This window comes from Netta rufina (genome assembly GCF_964035555.1).
Source record: "Netta rufina genome assembly, chromosome: 8".
NCBI lineage: Eukaryota > Metazoa > Chordata > Aves > Anseriformes > Anatidae > Netta > Netta rufina.
This window is the reverse complement of record NC_140131.1, coordinates 22,306,413-22,324,096: the sequence shown is the minus strand read 5'-3', so window position 1 is coordinate 22,324,096 and position 17,684 is coordinate 22,306,413. Positions and strand designations below refer to the sequence as shown.

At 50.8% G+C, this 17,684-nt stretch overlaps 1 protein-coding gene across 2 annotated transcripts in view; it reads right to left on the bottom strand.

Annotated features, from left to right (window-relative positions):
* Positions 1-17,684, bottom strand: part of PRRX1 (paired related homeobox 1) — a 35,045-nt gene that overhangs the window by 3,408 nt on the left and 13,953 nt on the right. The window contains exons 2-4 of one of the 2 annotated variants that reach the window (XM_084291482.1): positions 2,388-2,563; positions 1,955-2,136; positions 638-706 (exon numbers count right to left, since the gene is read on the bottom strand). In XM_084291482.1, coding sequence (XP_084147608.1) covers positions 655-706; positions 1,955-2,136; positions 2,388-2,563 — 410 coding nt within the window. In that variant the 3' untranslated portion in view covers positions 638-654. The remainder of the gene's footprint in view (positions 1-637; positions 707-1,954; positions 2,137-2,387; positions 2,564-17,684) is intronic. The other variant, XM_084291481.1, reaches the window with a different exon arrangement.

The window sequence follows — 17,684 nt, the reverse complement described above, 5'->3', positions numbered from 1 at the left end:
ACTCTTCATGGCTATTTTTTACCGAGCGTCCATTATTTTAACAATCCTACCGAGTTCAAAACCTACCTGGGGCTGTGACAACCTGCCCCAGGTGCCCATTCAAATGAAGATGACTTAAGAGATGAGAGAATCATTCAGGTTGGGGAAGATGTTTAAGATCATCTGCTCCAAGCTCTAACCTAGCACTGAAGTCCACCACTGTACCATGCTACTAAGTTCGACATCTACACGTTTCTTGAAGACCTCCAGCAGGATTAGAAAGCCTGGGGAAAAGAAAGTATCCAAGGGTCCTGGCCACCCCGCAGTGTGGAAACCAACAGCTCTGCTCCCCATCCCATTGCAGGGGCAGTAGGAGGACGATGATCTGTCCTGCTTCAGTGTGTCAGCCAGGGGGAAAGGTTCTACACTGCAAATACCTTTGCTGAAATGTCTTAGCTTAAGACAAGGGGAAGACATCAAGACATTGGGGAAGCGTCTTCTCACCACGGGGAGGCACAGCCAGGTCTGGATGTCACCTCAGGGGGAAAACATCTTCCCTAAGGCTTTCCCTTCTCCCTTGCACGCCCCAGATGCCTTGGGCTTCCCCTTGCCCAGAGCAGCCCCAGACAGCCCTTCCCGGTATGCCCCTGGAAGTTACCTTTGCAGGGTCTTCTCCTAGAAGCCGTTATGAAGCCCCTCGTGTAAACAACATCTTGGGAGGGACGATCTATTTTTAAAAGTGTGAGAGGTAGAAATAAGCCACGAGTGTTCAGCAGGGTGCTGTGACCAGAGCAGACTTAGCAGGGCGGGGAAGGACCTGTGCTTCTCTCCCCTAAACTCACCACCCAGACTCCTCCCTAGGACGTAACACCAAGGAGCATTTCACAGAGAGAAAGCCTTAACTTCTGAAGAGGGGCTCTGCCAGACAGCAGTCCTCAGATAAGATCTGGAGGTAAGGGCCATCTCCAAGACCAAAGTGGTGGTCCTCAAAAGCATCCTTTGCAGTACCTGGAGCGCACAAACCTATGACTTCTTGTTCTGGAACTACAGGGTGGACAAGGGTGACCCCATGGAACTGAAGCAACAAAAAACTATCAAGGAGGCCACGCATTTGCAGACCTCACTGTGCAAAATTAATATTTAGGGTACAAGAAGGAGATCAAGGTGACTAAGGAAGACAGGGCCTGGGCCTGGTGTAACTCCTACACGTTCCTGGCTGTGGCAACACCAGATGAACAGGAAGAAATCCAGCCAAGGGTTCCAAGGTCCTGACCAACAGTGAGGCTGCTGTGCTACAAACACACACCAACCTCATTTTTAATGGCCTGCAAGTCAGCTGGCTCCCCACAGACCAACAAATCCTGTGGATCTTGCGTCCACACCCAGTTCCCACTGGGTTGCGGACGGCACGGAGGCCTGTGACGTGCATGGACATCCCAGCTCGTTGGAGCAGGCCAGGGCTGACTCATTTCTGCTTCCTTATTGCCACCCCTTAAGCAGTACAGGCTGCAGGAGATGGATGTTGAACCTCCTTGTGCCACCCAGAGACACCTGACCCTTACTGTGGGCAAACCACAGCACAGCACAACGGCACATTCACACCCATGCATGTGCTTCAGCAACTGCGTCCCAAGGAAAGGTTTCTCCTGTGTTTTAAACTGGATGCACAAGGGAAGCAAGTGCAATCTCTTCTGTTTTTGTATATGTTTTCCTGAGTCTCTTTCAGTACTTCCTGAACTGCAGAGAAGGGAACCAACTGTGGGAGAGCCGCAACGACGCTGCAGCAAGCCCACCTGGCAAACCTGGCAGTGAGATGGACTGGGGTGGGAAAAGCTAAAGGAAACCAGCGGGGTGGTGAAACTGCTGCACCCTCCAGCTGTCCCATGTGAATATAAGCGGCCTGTCAGAGCTATTAAAATACATCTGAGAACCACTCTCAGGCTGCTCTGGTGAGCCCAAGGGGTTATTCACTCACCTGTAAGGCGAGGCAGTACCCCAGGAGAGATAGTCGGTGGGTCTCGGAGCTGGGCGAGGTACTATGGGCTGCTCCACAGCGGTCACATCCCCTGAGTAGGATTTGAGCAGAGAGGCGTTCTTGCTGGCCAGCATGGCCCTCTCATTCCGGCGAAACTTCGCTCTCCGGTTCTGGAACCACACCTGGGTCGAGAAGCACACAGACCCACCACGTCAGAACCAGCTCAGAAAGACTGGGCGTGCTGTACAACCCCTTGGGTTCCCCAATTCAATTTCACCTTCAGGCTTGCGAGCTAAGAGCTGAGCAGCTCGAGTTAACGTGAGCAGCCTGAGCACAGGACATGTGGACTTCGATGATTTCTTCTGCCACACTGAAGCACCCAGGATGGCAGCACTCGGGTGAGGTGTGTCTCCACACAGGCTGTGGGAATTACCTGAACTCTGGCTTCAGTGAGGTTGACTCTGCGTGCAAGGTCTTCCCGTACAAAGGCATCGGGGTAGTGTGTCCTCTCGAAGACCCGCTCTAGTGCCTGGAGCTGGCTGCTGTTGAATGTAGTCCTGTTCCTTCTCTGCTTCCTTTTCTTCTTCTCTTCTGAGTTCAGCTGATCATCTAGGAGAGAGAATTGGAGATATGAAAGGCTAGAAATTTCAGAGCCCGCAGCAATGGGGTGATGTGCGTGTTAAGAAGCAGCAGGGCAGACAAACACAGGTTCCAGTACGCCTCTCCTCACTGCTTTACATCTCCAGAAGCTCCTTTGATTTGCTCCCAGACATACCCAGAAGTTGCCCCTAGGGGGTCAGCTACCTCAGGAAGGTTTCGCATCACTTTTCAGGAAGATTTTCCCCTTACCCTCATCTGTCTTGTAAGCAACTTTCATGTATGTAACAAGTGCACTTGGGCCAGATCTCAAGCTACCCCATCCCTCAGCTTCCTTACCTCTAAAAAGAAACAAAAAAGTGAAAATGCACCTCCCCGTTGTGACAATGCTGGAAACCTTTCCCGAGCATGAAGAACCACGAAGCCCTGGACTTCACATTTTTTAGAGGGACATAACAGAGCCCTCAGGGGGAAGCACGAGTCCCAGGCCAGCCCTCGCTGCCTGAGGAGGTGTGCACAGCTCTGTGTAAGAAAAGGGCAAGGAACCAGCCATGACTCCGTGCTCGGCTCTAGCCGAGGCAGCACCATTCTCTGTGCATCAAAAGACGAGCACAAAACTTCTCACTTGTATGCTCACACAAGGACACCAAAAGACAGCGAGTTGGACGTGGATAGCATCATGACAGGGAAGCAAAAGCCCGGTGAGGGAGAGGCTGAGCATATGCACATTGGACATTGCTGGCTGAAGAAGTGTTGCGTACTCCCCAGCAGTCCCTTCCTTTGCCAGCAAGGTGGTGAGCAGCAAACGTCGGCCCGTAAGAGCACGTATCGTGTTGTGCCTGGCTGGTATTTAGTCTGGCAGTAAATCCGTTCATCCACACGTCTGGAGTCCCACTGCCTGCACCTAGAGTCACCAGAGTAACTCTGAAACTCTTAGCAACTCCATAACTCTTAGCAAATACTCACTCTGCACCACCTCCCCGTTTGGGAGCACCGGTGGAGCTATGAACATGCAGGGCGAGCAGCGAGGGATGGCTCCAGAGATCTGAATCCTCTTCATTAGCACAAGCTGGAGGCTACGACACTTTTCTTTCTTTAATGCTAGCCTACCTGTGCTGAAATATAACCACTCACCAGCACAACAAACACTTCAGCCACCATGGGAAGCCACATGGAAGCACAGGAGAGCAAGGCACCAGCCTGCAGGAGCAGGAGGCCACGGTTGACTCCATAAAGCAGCCCCAAGTTGGCTGCGGGACTGGAACGCCATTGCCTTACATTTGTCCTTAGTTAAGGGTCCCGGTCTCCAAATTTCAGGACACCACTTAACCCTGTGCATGTGTGGGATCCCACCCAAACCAGCAAGGTGTTTCACGCTCCCAAGCACACTGGGAAAGCAACATCAGAGCGGCCCTACCTGCGAGGATCTGAGCCAATATGCCCAGGAATCCACATCAGCGTGCACTCATTATTGTACCTAAAAAAAGGCACATGCCAGTGAATTAGATTTGATGTTAATTAATAAGCCCCTGGGCCCAGCTGACAGTCTCACCATGGCTCGAACCACCGTATGGAGCTGCAGAATAACCCCCCGCCCATCCTTCCTGCTGCCATGCAGCGATCTGACAGCTCCCCTCATCCTGCCCTTCTCCAGGGGTACGTAAGGCACAGAGAGAAGCTGACGAGGAAATTAAAGCCTCCGGCTGCTGTCCTCACCACCCGTTTGTGTGGCTTTGCACAGCCCATCTGGTAACGGTTACCGCACCTGAACACCTCTGGAGCAGGGCCCATCCGTCTGGGAACAAAAGGACATTCCTCTTAAATTAAAGCAGGTTTTTCAAATTCCTGCGGGTTTACAGCTCCTCCGTCCCCTCTGGGGCAGCCTGACAATCCCCAGCAGCCTCCCTTGCAGCCTGGGGACTCCTGGATGCAAAATCATGCCCCCAGCTCTGGGGCAGCATCACTACGGGCCTCACGGAAAGCAGCAGCAAACTCCCACACCTTCTGCTCTTGACCGATCCCCAAAGCCTTACAGAAGGAGGTCAGTGATTCCCCCCTGGCCCTCCTGGTGAGTTTTGATGCAGCTGTGCACCACGCCGTAGGACACAGAGAGGAGAACAAGCCTCGGGGCACGACTGTCCCTGCAAATGGCAGAAATGTTGCAAGATCAGCTGCTGGGAAGGCCAACGTCAACACGGGTATTTTTCCTCCTTCTGAGCTCTCCATCTGATGCTTCTTTCTGATCAGGCCGGATGGATGAATCAAGAAAAGCTTTTGGAAGCCCTTGGGAGCCCCCCAGGCGTTTGAAGCATCCCTTCCTGCCCAGGAGACCCGGCTGGAAGGAGCCCAAGGCCGTCGGGCCATTGCTCAGATCCTGTGCGACGGCTACACATGAGGAATCGTGAGCACATCGCCCCGGGGAACGAGAAGAAGTGGCCAAAACCTGTAAAAGGCTGGAGAACAAGAAGCCCTCCTGCCAAGCACGTTAACTCAACTTGCCCGGTTTCCTCCCGGAGCAAAGCGAGACACCGGTGGTGATTCACGGCTCACCTCGTAATTGCTGGACACGAAAATAGAAGGGGCCAAGGAGCGGAAAGCTGCAGGCAGCCGCTGCAGTGACTCACGGCCAGGTCACCTCCACCACCGGCTGGCACGGGGCAGGGGTGTGAGCCACCCCCATCCCAGGACGGAGCGGGATGGAGGCGGCTCGATGGCTATGCACAACTTGCCGCGGGGGGCCGGGGCTCTGAGACCTCCTTTCGCTGCACATCTGGACCAGCACAGCACAGCTGGAGCCAAACATCTACAGGAGTTACGTGGGTAGTAGAAAGAAAAATAAAATAACAGCCGTATTAGCCCGGAGCTGGGTCGGTCAGCCCTAAAGAAATCCTTGCGCTGCCACACGGACATGCCATATGCTGATTAAAAACTGCTAACGAGGGAATGCAGCCACCTAAACCTCGCGTGTCTGCCAATGTCACCTTGCTCGCAGCAGTCCTGGACAGCCTTCAACATGTCAGCAGGGTATTTTTTTTTCCTGCCATTATTACTTTATCAGAAAACAGCTCCGAACACGGAAAAATGGTGTTCCTAAATAACATTGACAGCACGAGCGTCTGGAGTCAGCAGAAACTGAGAGAAGAGGGAAATAGCTCTAAAGCCTTTGAGATGGGTCAGAAGTCTTTCATCAACATTCTTTTAATCAGAAATATTTGATTACAAACAGCGTTCTCCAAAGCCACACTGCTCACAAACACGTCCCCCAGAGAGATTGAAGTGCACGTTTCTCCTCTCAGGAACCCAACGCTGTAAAGTCTGGGAATTTCATTTCAAAATTCCAATGGTTCACGTTGGACCGGGGGATTTTGTTTCCTCTTTCCACATATGTGTTTTGCCTGTATGATTTCTACATTTGCCAATGACATGCAAAGCCTGGTGTCATACACGAACGCACTCCTAGGACGCTCCAGAGCCCTTTTCGCTGCTCCCAAATATGACGGCATGCAGCATCCTATCCTTTTTTTCCTTGCTTATCTCATCTCCCCTTGCAGTGGGGCAGAACCACTGTCCCAGCATCTGCAGCTGTCACCGGGGTGTCATCAGATGGCTCCTGTTGGGACGTCGCCTTGAAAACAGAATGCTTTGTAAAAGAAAACAGAGCTCAGAACAAAATGCCTCCATGCAAGTTACAGGATCGGTATTTTTTTCCACCAGTACGTGCAACCGCAACATATTTTGGATTTCCAGTTTGCAGGAATGCTTGTACATACTTGCTTCCATTCCAGGTCAGAACAAAAACATATTTCCAGATGGGATTTACACTGTGTGGGCAGTTCTGAAAAGTTGTGACCAGTTCTATTAAGTCCTGAACCGGCGATTATAGCACATGAATCAGATCCGAACCGAAAGTAAACAACTGGGTTTCATTAAGGGAGGGATGGAGACTTTTACCCGCAAATCATATACAGTAAGGCAGGGTTTGTCACAGCAGTTACATAAACTGTAAACCAAGAAAGAATTCCAGGAAGAAAATAAAGAATCATACTGCAATCACAGCCTTAAAAATAAGGAGTTACCAGTAAAGATTGAATAAAGAAAAACAAAACATCTATTGCACGGGAGAAGAAAATCTAGAAACTAAAAACCTAGCAAATAAAAAAACTTTCAAATTAAAAAACCCTGCAAGCCATAAAAACTAAAGTTGTTTTTTTTTTTGCGTAGCAGAGAAAGAAAGAAAAAGGGAGAACAGAATGGAGAGGAAAAGTCTTTTCATTTGGGTTCACAGTTAAATTTTAAGAAGCTTGAGTACAAACGTTTCTGTGGGTCCTCCTTTTTTTTTTTTTCTGCCAAAATATTTCAGTTCTTTGGGTACAGGGCAGCTTAGTCAACTTAGGAAGACAAAAAAACAAAACAACACAAACACAAAAGGAAGGTTTAATCAAAATTATTTCTCATTTTGTAACCCCAATATCCAGATAGGCATTCACGGGACGGCGACCAGGCTGCAAAGATGGGTGGCCTTGCTCACGTCTGGGTGAGACTCCCTTCTCTCCTGCCCTTTCTCCGAGGAGAAAATCACCGTTTCTGACAAAGGGAGGCTCAAAACTCAACTTCCCAGAAATGAAAGTTAGAGGAGACGATTTCCCGGCGGCGGCTGAGCCTTACGTACGAGACAGCTCATGGAAAGTTGTCTGCCCGACATACAAACCCACCTGATTACACAAGCGAGCTGGGACAAGCCACAAGGGACTTTTGCCTCATGGTGGATGCCGGAGGTGACCTGGTGTGCCACAGGGCATGGGATCTCTCCACCATCACATGTGCAGAGGGCAAAATAGACCCCAGACAGCACCAGACTCAAGCCTGGCCAGAGCAAGGCTCCAAGGGTAACCCTACATGAGATGTTCGCAACCTGAAAAGTATCCTTCCAGCCCCAAAACATCACTTTGGCAGAAAAAAGCCTCACATCTCCTTTCCCTCAGTTTCTTTTCCGTGTCTGTGGGTGAACTGGACGGCCAGGTCCACCTCTGGTTTTGTGGCTTCCCTTCCAAGCAACATGGAGAAGGATGCAGCTCCTCCGGGCAGGAGCCTGCTGCCCGGCAGCATCTGTCACCGAAACGGCCTTCCCCAGTGACACAAGGGTGGCACGGGGACCCACACGGGTAAGATTTTGTGCTTAGAAAAAGAAGGAATAAGGTTTAATGTCAGGGTGCAAAAATGCTACACGGAGAAATCATAATCACCATAAACCAGACGTGACAAAGATGGGCAATACAGAATGAAGGTGACACTGAGAAAGACCTTGAAATAGACTAAGATCTGAGATGCTAATTAAATCACATACTGAAGCCAACCCTGACGAGCAGCCATACAACGGCAGGTTTCTATTTGTAACTACAGGCCAGGCTGCAGGAACTTCTGAACTCTCATTCTGCTCCCATCGCACAGCGCCGGCTGAGCTATATCCTAACCTTTGCTGCTTGTTTTTTTTTTTTTCCTTTTCGTACCATCTGCGCACAAGACCTCAAATTATTTCAATTACACAGCAAATCCAAGTATCTGAAGTTCCAGCCGTGTCAGGATCACCAAAAACACAGGGGGGAAAAAAAAAAAGAGAGAAGAAAAACAAAGAAACAGATGCCGTATTTTTCTAGTACCCTTCACTTTTGATTATCTCCTAAACTAATCAGGTTCCCTTCTTTCACAATAAGAAATCATTTTGTGAACGGAGCGTGGGACTTCAGAGAGGCAATACTGGATTTTTCATATGAAAACCAAGTTTTAATATTAAATGGAAAAGCGTGTGTGTTTCCAGCGTTACCCGGGGGACTACGGCAGTTCATCTCCAAAGTGTCTGCAATGTGGAACTTATCAGGATAATTTCTAGCTGACCGCATACAAACAATTACATATCATTACCGAGCTGTGAATAGCTTTTGCATGGATAGCGTGCCTACAGCCTCCTGCGGCACTCGGCTCTGCCTGCCAGACTAGGGGAGCTTGCTGAGGTCCCGCACAGCCTCGGCTTCCCCAGTGCTGGCTGGAAACCCTCGCTGCCCTCCACCAGGACAGGGCAGCACCAGCTCCTCCCGACAGCTACGAGCCCCGTCCTTATCAGATTTAAGACAAAGCTCCTTTTCGGGCTGGTTTCAGCTCTTATCTGGTGGGAACCTGCAGAGCACATGGGCAGTTATGGTGGCTATGATGCGCGGCCAAGCACATCAACGCCTCTGCTTGCTGGAGGTGGTAGCAGCAGCGACATTGGACAAAAAAAAAAAATGTAACCATGATCCAATGGAGAGCCAGAGATTCTTCCTAGAAAGACACGATGCTAAGCATTAATTACTGGGAGAACATTTGTGGGGGCAGACGTACACATCCTCCTCCACAAATTGGTACAAAGCCATCAAAAGTCCCCCTAGATCCCGCAGACGAGTCTGAGCCGTGCTGTAAGAGCTCTGCTCTTATATTCGCTAGGGTTTTCCTTCTGGGCATCCTACAGCTCATAAGGCACACGGCTCAGTCCTGCTCTCCTAACAAGCCTTTCCGCCAGGTCTTGGGGTCAGAGTGTTCCCATAATACAATAAGTGCTGTATGGATCTCATAAGCTCCAAGGCACAGTATGTTATGTGTTTGGAATTCCTCGTATGCTTTTATACTTTGTTTTACATATTGTAATTTTTTACATGCATTACCACATTGATCCTCGGAAAATTAATTTAAAAAAAAAAAAAAATCACATATAATCAAAAGCAAACACATAGTTTTAAAGCCTGCCAGCGGCAAATCATGTTCTGTGAGACTGCACTTTGTAACTGACAGAGAGACCAAACCACCAGGCCGTGGCTGTCATCCAGCAGCGTGGATTTACCAGGTTGGGGAGGGGACAGGATCCCACAGGCCCCCCGAAGCCCCTCGTGAGGGTAGCACAGAGCCGCAGAAGCACCGGGCTTGTGACAGAGGGGCAGGAACATGAACGTACAGCCCCAATGCCATACCCAAAGGTGTCGCATCCAGAATCAGTGCTAGTTCATCCCGGTCAAGCCGGAGCACCCTGGATTTCGTAGCCTTGGGCTAAGATCCCATGTCATTGCATTTGGCAGGGCTGAATGTGCCCCCACAAGGTCAGGGGATGGCCTCCAACGCCCACATCCTCTTCCCACCAGCTCCCCTTCCCATGCCGTGCGGCCTGATGTTTCATCTTAGGAACGGCCTCCGCGCAGCCAAGATCACGCTCGCTAACCTCCGCCCTGCTCCATCTCATTTTCTCAGTTCCAAAGCTGCCTCCCTGCTCCCTTGGTCCCTCCCTGCCCTTGTTCATTCCAGATAACGCCTGTCTTCTCTTCCCTTCTCTCCAGCACCCTTTCTTGTCCTTTTTGCAAAGGCTCAAGAAGCCCAGTGCCTCTTTAACCCTAATGACATATCCAAACACACAACTGCTCAGAGGATTCTTCTTAAGAGTCAAACCTGCTCTCAGCTTGACCGTGTACCCAGGACTGCCCAAGGACACGTTATTCATCTGTGCTCCATGCTCATACCCACCGCAGTAAGTTCCATAGGGTCACACATTATAGGCACGCAGTGTTATTTCCACCCACTCCCCTGCTGGGTTTCCCCAGTGTCCTCTTTCTCCATACGTACAGACACGAGCCACCGATCCGTAGCTGGACACAAATCACACCTACACCCCAGGTTTCAGGGAACAACACGCCTTCTGATGGAACAAGGCTTGAACAAGAGATTACAGAGCATGCCAGGGAGATTCCCTCATTGTAGGGACCACATGTGGGGTGGGATTTGACTCCTTCCATAAAAAGTCGTCCTTAGGAGACAGAAAAATTGATGCGGTGCTGGGTACTCCAGCCCTTCTGGATGGTACATCCCAGTTTTTTCAAGGTCTTTTCAGCCCTCAGAGTAGTCCCTGAAACCTAAATGAAGAGAAACCACTTCTACTCCTGCTCCTGATGGCCATGGGTTCTGCATCCTGAGCCCCCTGCCAGTGCTCGTGTAGACGGATATATCAGCCAGGAGCTACGAAGCTGGGAACCCGCAGCACCCCTCCAGCCATTCCTCCCATCCAGCACCCACCTAAGTGCCGGATAAAACTGCTTTTATTATATTTTCCTCTTGTATTTTAAGAAGTAGCAAAAAGGCCCCATGAACTGCAGCTAGTGAAGCCTTCTAATGGGGGAAAATCAGAGATGGCTTTGCATGAAGACACAAAAAAAAAGAAAAAAAAGAAAAAATGAAAAGTTTTTGCCAGGGCAGGAAAGGGCTGCTTTAGAGGGATTTTTTTTTTTCAGTCCATATATACATTGCAAACGAACCACTTGGCATTTCAGGCTTCTCAGATGTCTCATTTCCAAACGTACGTGGGACCTGAGTGAGCAGACAGCGACCCGTGGGCTGCGTGTGCCAGCTGGCCCCAGCGATGCACAGAAACAGTTCTCGATGGATATTTCATCTGTTCATCATCAAACGGCACGGCAGGGCAGGCTCAGCTCACCTCGCATGACAGCAGGGGCTGTTCCTGGAGCCCAAAAGGGCCGTGCCAGGACGGGGAGCACCTGGGAGAAGGGAAGGGGCAAAGGATGGCACGAACACCGAAAGCAGCTCCCCAAAGGCTGCACTCCCCTTTCATTGGCATCCAAGAACAAATGGGTTTTGCCCAAATCAGGCCACCACCTCTACAAAGGATCGTGCAAATCAGGCCGGAGCCGTTGCAGAGCTTCACTCAGAAATCCAGATTTTGACCACTAATGCATTTTATGGGTCCCTCTTGATCACAAATGGAAAACCGATGATATACGAGGTCCAGGAATAACAGAACTTGAGCCCGGCTGTCAGCATCCAGCCCACCTGCCTCTTCCAGGGGCTGAGCATCCCGACAGGGAATGCATTCCTCGGGTGGGGATAAAGGGCCTTTATAACCCACGTGGCTAGAAGAGATAAAGGATTAGAGCACTTTGGGACATTTCAAAGAGGAACTTTCTTGATACAGCAGCATTTAGCAAAACAGGACAGAGGAGGGGATGGACCAAGGGCTCCGGTGTGCTCCGTGCCCCAGCTCCAAGGGATGCCAAAAGAAAGCAGGCTGCGACCCACCTCCATCCCCAGCCCCTTCTGGACAGCAAATGCATTTCACATTAGCTAATAAATTGCTACATCTTATGTTTCTTAGCCTGCTGGAATGATGAATATTTTGGAATGTATTTGCAATGGTTCCCTGCCAGAGGCGAACAATCATCTAGAGATTTTAAATCAAAAGGCTGAAAAATGGAAACCTCTGTATTTCCAAAAAGTTCACTGCAGTTTGAAAAGCACAACTCCCAGCAGAGGAGGCAGCATAATTATTGTCAGAGCTCCTGTGAATTGGGGCAAATGAGTGATATGTTGGAAATGACACTCCCTAATAGGGATTAATAATCTTTGCCTCCAGGTGATGAATATATTATCAGATGTTTGCTTTTTGCTGCCCTCAATCAGCCTGCAGTCAGATACGCTAGCCTTGAGGACCAGACGATTTAGGGGACCTGCACGGAAACACAGGATATTTCAGCCATAAAGTGCTGCTTTCGGTCTGGTGCAGAGCAAGCAGACGAATGTTACTTTTCGAGCACAATTTAACAGAATGGAAGCTTTTTTACAGGCTCTAGCTAATGAATTGCATCCGCTGCCTTCAGTTGCGCTGGGGCAAAAGCCACATCCCTGCCAAAAAGAGGAATAACTGGCCCAGAAGAAGACTCGATAGCTCACACAAGGTGGCCCAGCTGGAGAAACGTGACCATGAAGCCCTCTCCTGCTCCGGCCACCGCATCCCTCCGGCTGCAGGTGCACGGATCATCGCACGTGCTCACGGCTGAGCGAGCTCAGCGCAAACCCAAAGCATGGATGCAAAGCATCCACTGATAAAGGAGACCAGTACATGGTCTTGTCTCACTGCAAGCAGCCAGGGATGGAGCAGGGCCAGGAAATAAGCTTCTCTCTCCCTTCGGAGATGGGCTGTCTAGACGCGCTGGCAAAGCTGCGGAGCCGAGTTTGCAGCGCCGCATCCTTCTTGTATACAGCCTGAAAAATACAGCAGATTCCTGTCCCCAGGCCTGTTAGTGTGGGCAGTTTTTCAAACTTCCTAATGTCAGTCATATCCAGAAATGTCAATTACTTTTAAAGTTTTGAGAAGTTTTTTTTAACAGAATTTTTTTCCCCAGGAAAACATCGTATGATTTTTTCTTGACCAACCCACTGGCAACATCGTTTGCTCGTTATTTCACTATGCCTATTTTTACTGACAATTAAAGTTAAAAAAAAAAGTCTAGTAAAAAGTATTCTCGACCCAAGAAATATTAACATTTGTATATAAAATGCAATGGAAACATAAAAAAAATGTAAGTTACCCAAATAATAAAAAACTATTGAACAAAACCGCTGGGAGTCAGGTGATGTTTTTCACTGGAAAAACAATGTTTCGGGATATTTAGGGAGAGTGTGCCTAACCTCAGGGCCCCACTCAACACAGCATTTAAGTGGAGGTTTAAAGCCATCCCACACCAGTCCCCCTCCAGGCTCTCTAATGCCTTCCAAAGAGCAGCAGGACAAGGGCTTTTGCTCCAGACCAAAGTCCTCCTGAAATCGGTCGATGGCTTTCCACCAGATTTAAGTTCATGTGGGTCACCAGAGTATATTAACCAGGTTTCTCCTCCTTCTCTCAGCAGAAGCCCTCAAAACGAGCTAGAGAAACGCGAATCAAGACTGCGCCTCCGTTTCCTTCCTTGCTTTGCCTCTCCCATCTGCTCAGATGGAGAACCGCTCCCAGAGGACGCGTTCTGGCGCCCTGCTCACAAAACATCCAGCAGCCCTGCACTTACAGGGGGTGGACAAAAAGCAAATCCCTTCTAAACAAACCAGAAGTCGGATGCATTGCGCCATTTGTCATGACAACAGCTTGGGTATACGGTATATAGGTACACGGCAGCCATTTTGGGGTTGATGTAGACAAGCAGCTGCAAGATGGGCTTTCCACCCTGCTCCACCAACTGCATCCCTCAATGGACTTCTGAAATCACCCCATCCCTAAGCAAGGAAGCTCAGCTGCTCCCTGTGTGCAGGTGACTCCCTGTCAGAGGTGCCTTCCTCCCTCCTCCTCCTCGTGCAGCTCTCCGTACAGCTCCTGGAAAGGGGTGCAGGGATGGGCACCACAGCTCGGGGCTGGCAGGAGATGGCCCTAAGCCTAAATCCCAGCCTTGCGCTGAAAGTGATGCTGAGATGGGACTGGTGAGCAGCCACAACACTGCTGGGCGGACTGAAGTATCCCCCACGCAGGTCCTGGGACACGCAAACTGCTCTGCAAAGACCCCTGCCACGCACCGTACTGTAACAAAAATCAGAGCATCCAAAGAGCCGCAGACCCAGCTCGGAGAGAGCTAATGCAGAGCGGTCCGATCCTGAAATAGGTCCTCTAAACGCAGCTCATTAAGTGTTTGCTGGAAAAACAGAAAAGCATTTTCCACAGAGGAGAGGACATCCAAGAAAAGCCCTTTTGGACATAAATTGGCAAGAAGCTCCCGAGCATTTATCTTCGGCATAGAATGTGCTCTGTCAGGAGGGCTGTAACTAACAATACGCTGAAAAACATGCCACAGACTTCCACTGTATTTTATTTGGCACGAAGGGGTTATTCCTCAGCACAAAGAATTCGCAACTGGCATCGGTTAAACGAGAAATTACAACCTTCAAAAGATCCATTTAGCGTCAACTGCAGAAAGTACGGAATTCGCCGTCGGCTTCGATGACAACAGATTATGCCCCATAAAACGCTGCAAACACGCCTGGCTAACAGCGCTCGGCGCAAGCTGCCAGTGCAGCGGGGGCAGTCGGGACTCGGCGCCTCCTGCCCCTTCTTCTAGGAGGGTAACAGCCCTCTCCCTGGCCCTATGGATCATTCAGCCACTGGGTTGGAGGCACTGCAACCCATTTCTGCAAGGGTCAAGCAGAGCCGATGGGCACGTGGCTCCAGCCAGGCTGCAAAGAATCCCCGAGCCACACTGCAGCATCTTGGGGTGTTTGGGGCAAAGTACCCCAAGCTCGTTAGCCCCACAGCTCATTAGTGCTACGAAGGAATAAGGGAAGTGGCTCATTCCTCTGGACTGGATGCTCAGCCATTTGGGCAGGAAGCGAGGGAGCTCCATCCCGGGATGGGAGACGGCCATGCGGTCCCTGTCCCGCAGGGTCATCCCCAGCTCGCCAAGCGGAGGAAGGAGCTCTGCCAGCAAAATCCCCAGCCCCTCAAACCTCTTTCCATTCCTACTTGCTGAGTGCTCCAGAAAAGGAAGCCTCAGAGGCAGAAAACCTTCCTGGGGTTTGCTCGGGATGAGTGCTGTGTCCATGCAGGGTGTGCACGGTCTGGTTCTTCGGCAAGCACCTTCCCACAGGGAAGGGAGAGACCCCGAGGTGCCTGCAACGTGTTAAGGCGATCTCCAGTTAACCTGGAAAAAGTGATGGAGCTTCTCAGTCCAAAAATAATCCCCGCATTGGCTGTCAGAGCGAGTTCTGGAGAAGTCAGCCCAAACTCAGCTTCCTCGCTGCAAGCCCAGCGCCTGCTCAGCGAGCTGTAAAGCGCCCCCGTCCCTGCGCTCTGCGGGAGCTTTACTGTTTCCTTCCCTAGCCCCAGTAAGAGCCTGCAGCTACAGCACACCTACAAAGACACGGTTTTATTAGGCAAAGATCCTTCATTTACCTTGCTCTGGCAGGGTATTTAACCACTCACAAAGTGGGGAAAAAAGATCTGCATGGCTGCAGCCTGCAGCAGGGAGCCTGCCCCGTGTCGGCATGTGCTGCTCCAGCACTTGTAAAAGCAGGGAGCCTGCGTGGTGGCTGCAGCCTTCAGATTAACCCCTGCTCCTGTGCACCTTCCACACAGGCTTAACGTCAAGCCCAGGAACTGCCACCGAGCTTGAAATTAAGGGAGAGCCTGTGCAGGGCTGGGGCAGAAGGGCTGGCCTTGCCTCGAGCTCAGGGTGTGCTGCCCGGTGTTGCTCGTGTGTAAGAGAAGTGGACAAAGCTCACGGAAAATAGGTTGGGTGCTCACAGAACTGTGCGATTGCCTCTGCAAGAGACCGGCATCAAGAGAGGCTCTGGACAGACTCGGCTTTTTGGTGCACCCTCTGCTCTTTTAACCTCGAGGCGGCCAGTTGGGTCTCATCCTCCTGACTTACACGCACTGCCAGACAGCTACTTTTTACCCCAGTTTTTCACAGGACCCCAGAATCTACAACTTTAAGAAAAAAAAAAGTAAAGAATTAAGAGCCACAATCACGCAAAGAATCACAGCAACACCGAGACCGGACTTCGGTCTCACTGCGCCGTTACACGGGGCTGCAGGCGCCCCGCTAGCGAAGCTGGGAGCCTGTTAATGACAGTCTATCGTTAGCAAGTTGGCCAAATTTTACAAGCTAAACCCATCCGCAGCGCCCTTTGATACTCCAGCCCCTTGCAGCTGGGCGCCTAACAGCAGGCTGAAACGCCCAGCTTGAGGCAACCGCAGAGGAAAATCTCGGCCACGTCCCGCTCGAGAAGGCGGACGGCATTTTTGACAGCCTCTGGACATTTTTGACAGGCTCTGGAGCCCTCTCCTCTCCTTTTGTCGGAAAATTTAGATTTGCTTCCTTACGCAGAGGCTCTAACGGTCGCACTGGAATCGTGTTTTATTTCCCAGCGTCTGCTGGGAAGAAATGCATCAAGCCACACGTCAGCCGCTGCCGCGGGCTCGCTCCTGAGCGAGCGCCTGCTGAATGCTGAGGACGCAGCGACTGCTCCCAGCTTAGGCACTGCTCTTACTTCGCAGATAGTTTAAGTGCCCCCGATGGATTGAGACGCTTTCATGAATCAAAAGCAAGAGGAAAAAAAAAAAAAAAAAAAGCATAAATTAAACCCAAGTAATACTTTGACCAAATCTGTTCCCAGCATTAGGAGGGCTGGAAGAGCTGCAGATGAAAAGCCCCTATTAAGCTGGAGAATTCATTGTCTCATCCCTGATGAAGGATGGATGGGTTCCTAAAACAAATATTACATTTCGTTCTGGCTAGCAGCACTCCGATTTTACATTACACGAACAGCAGAGGCAAAAGAGCTCCCAATGCTCCTCATTTACACACAAACGACTTTGTGTCCTCGCTCTTGCTGGGGCTGCAGTGAGACACATGGGTTTCTTCCCAAACCCACCCCAATTGCACCTCTGCCCCATGGCTCCACCTGGAATGGGCCAGGCTGCCCCAAAACAACACCAAATCCCTGCAATTGCTCTGGCAGCTCAAGGGGAGGCTCTCCCACCCAGTCCCTGGTATCCGAGCCCTCCTGGCTCCCCGCTGCAGAAAGACCTGCTGTCCCCTTCTGCAAAGGGACGCGAGGGATGGAGAGGGGTGTGGGACCCAGCCCAGGGAGATACTGACTTCAAACTAAAAAATAAAAAAGGACAGATTGTCAAAAAACAAAACCAAAAAAAATATAACACCATAAACCTCTTTCCTTCTCCCTGCTCTCCCTCCAGCTTGCTCCTTGTCCTGGCTGAGTTCAAGGCAGGCTGTGCCTTGCCCGGAGCACAGCTTGCCACGCTGGAGCGACCCCAGCTGAAGACGGGCCTCAGCCCTTTGAAGCAGCCACAACAGAGAGGACATCCTCTCCCTGGGGACGTGTTGCACGGGACTGGACCCAGCCACCGGGAAAGCAAAGCCAGCGTGCGACATGTGGCAGGGGAAAGGCAGAAACGGAGGGGAAGGCGCCGGGCAGAGCTCACACCAGCCTCCCTCCAGAGCTGGGCACACCGAGGGGGAACAATATCCTGACATGGGCTGCTCTGGCATTAAACCCCTCCGAGATGTCTTCCAAAGGGGTAGCCCAGCTTCCCTGGCTGCTTTCACCTGGGTTCCTGAGACGCAACGCGCTCTTTGATTGTCCCGGCAGTTTTCGAGTCGTTGGCCAACTTCAACCACAGCTTGGCAGAGGAACAGGAGCTGCAATGATAGCTCAACCCTCCAATTTTCTTGAAAATCTGGTGGCTCAGTAAAAATAAAGAGGGCTGATTAACGCCTGCAGCAAGAGACGGAGCAGCCTGGTGAGCCCAACCCCTTACAAGACAGCC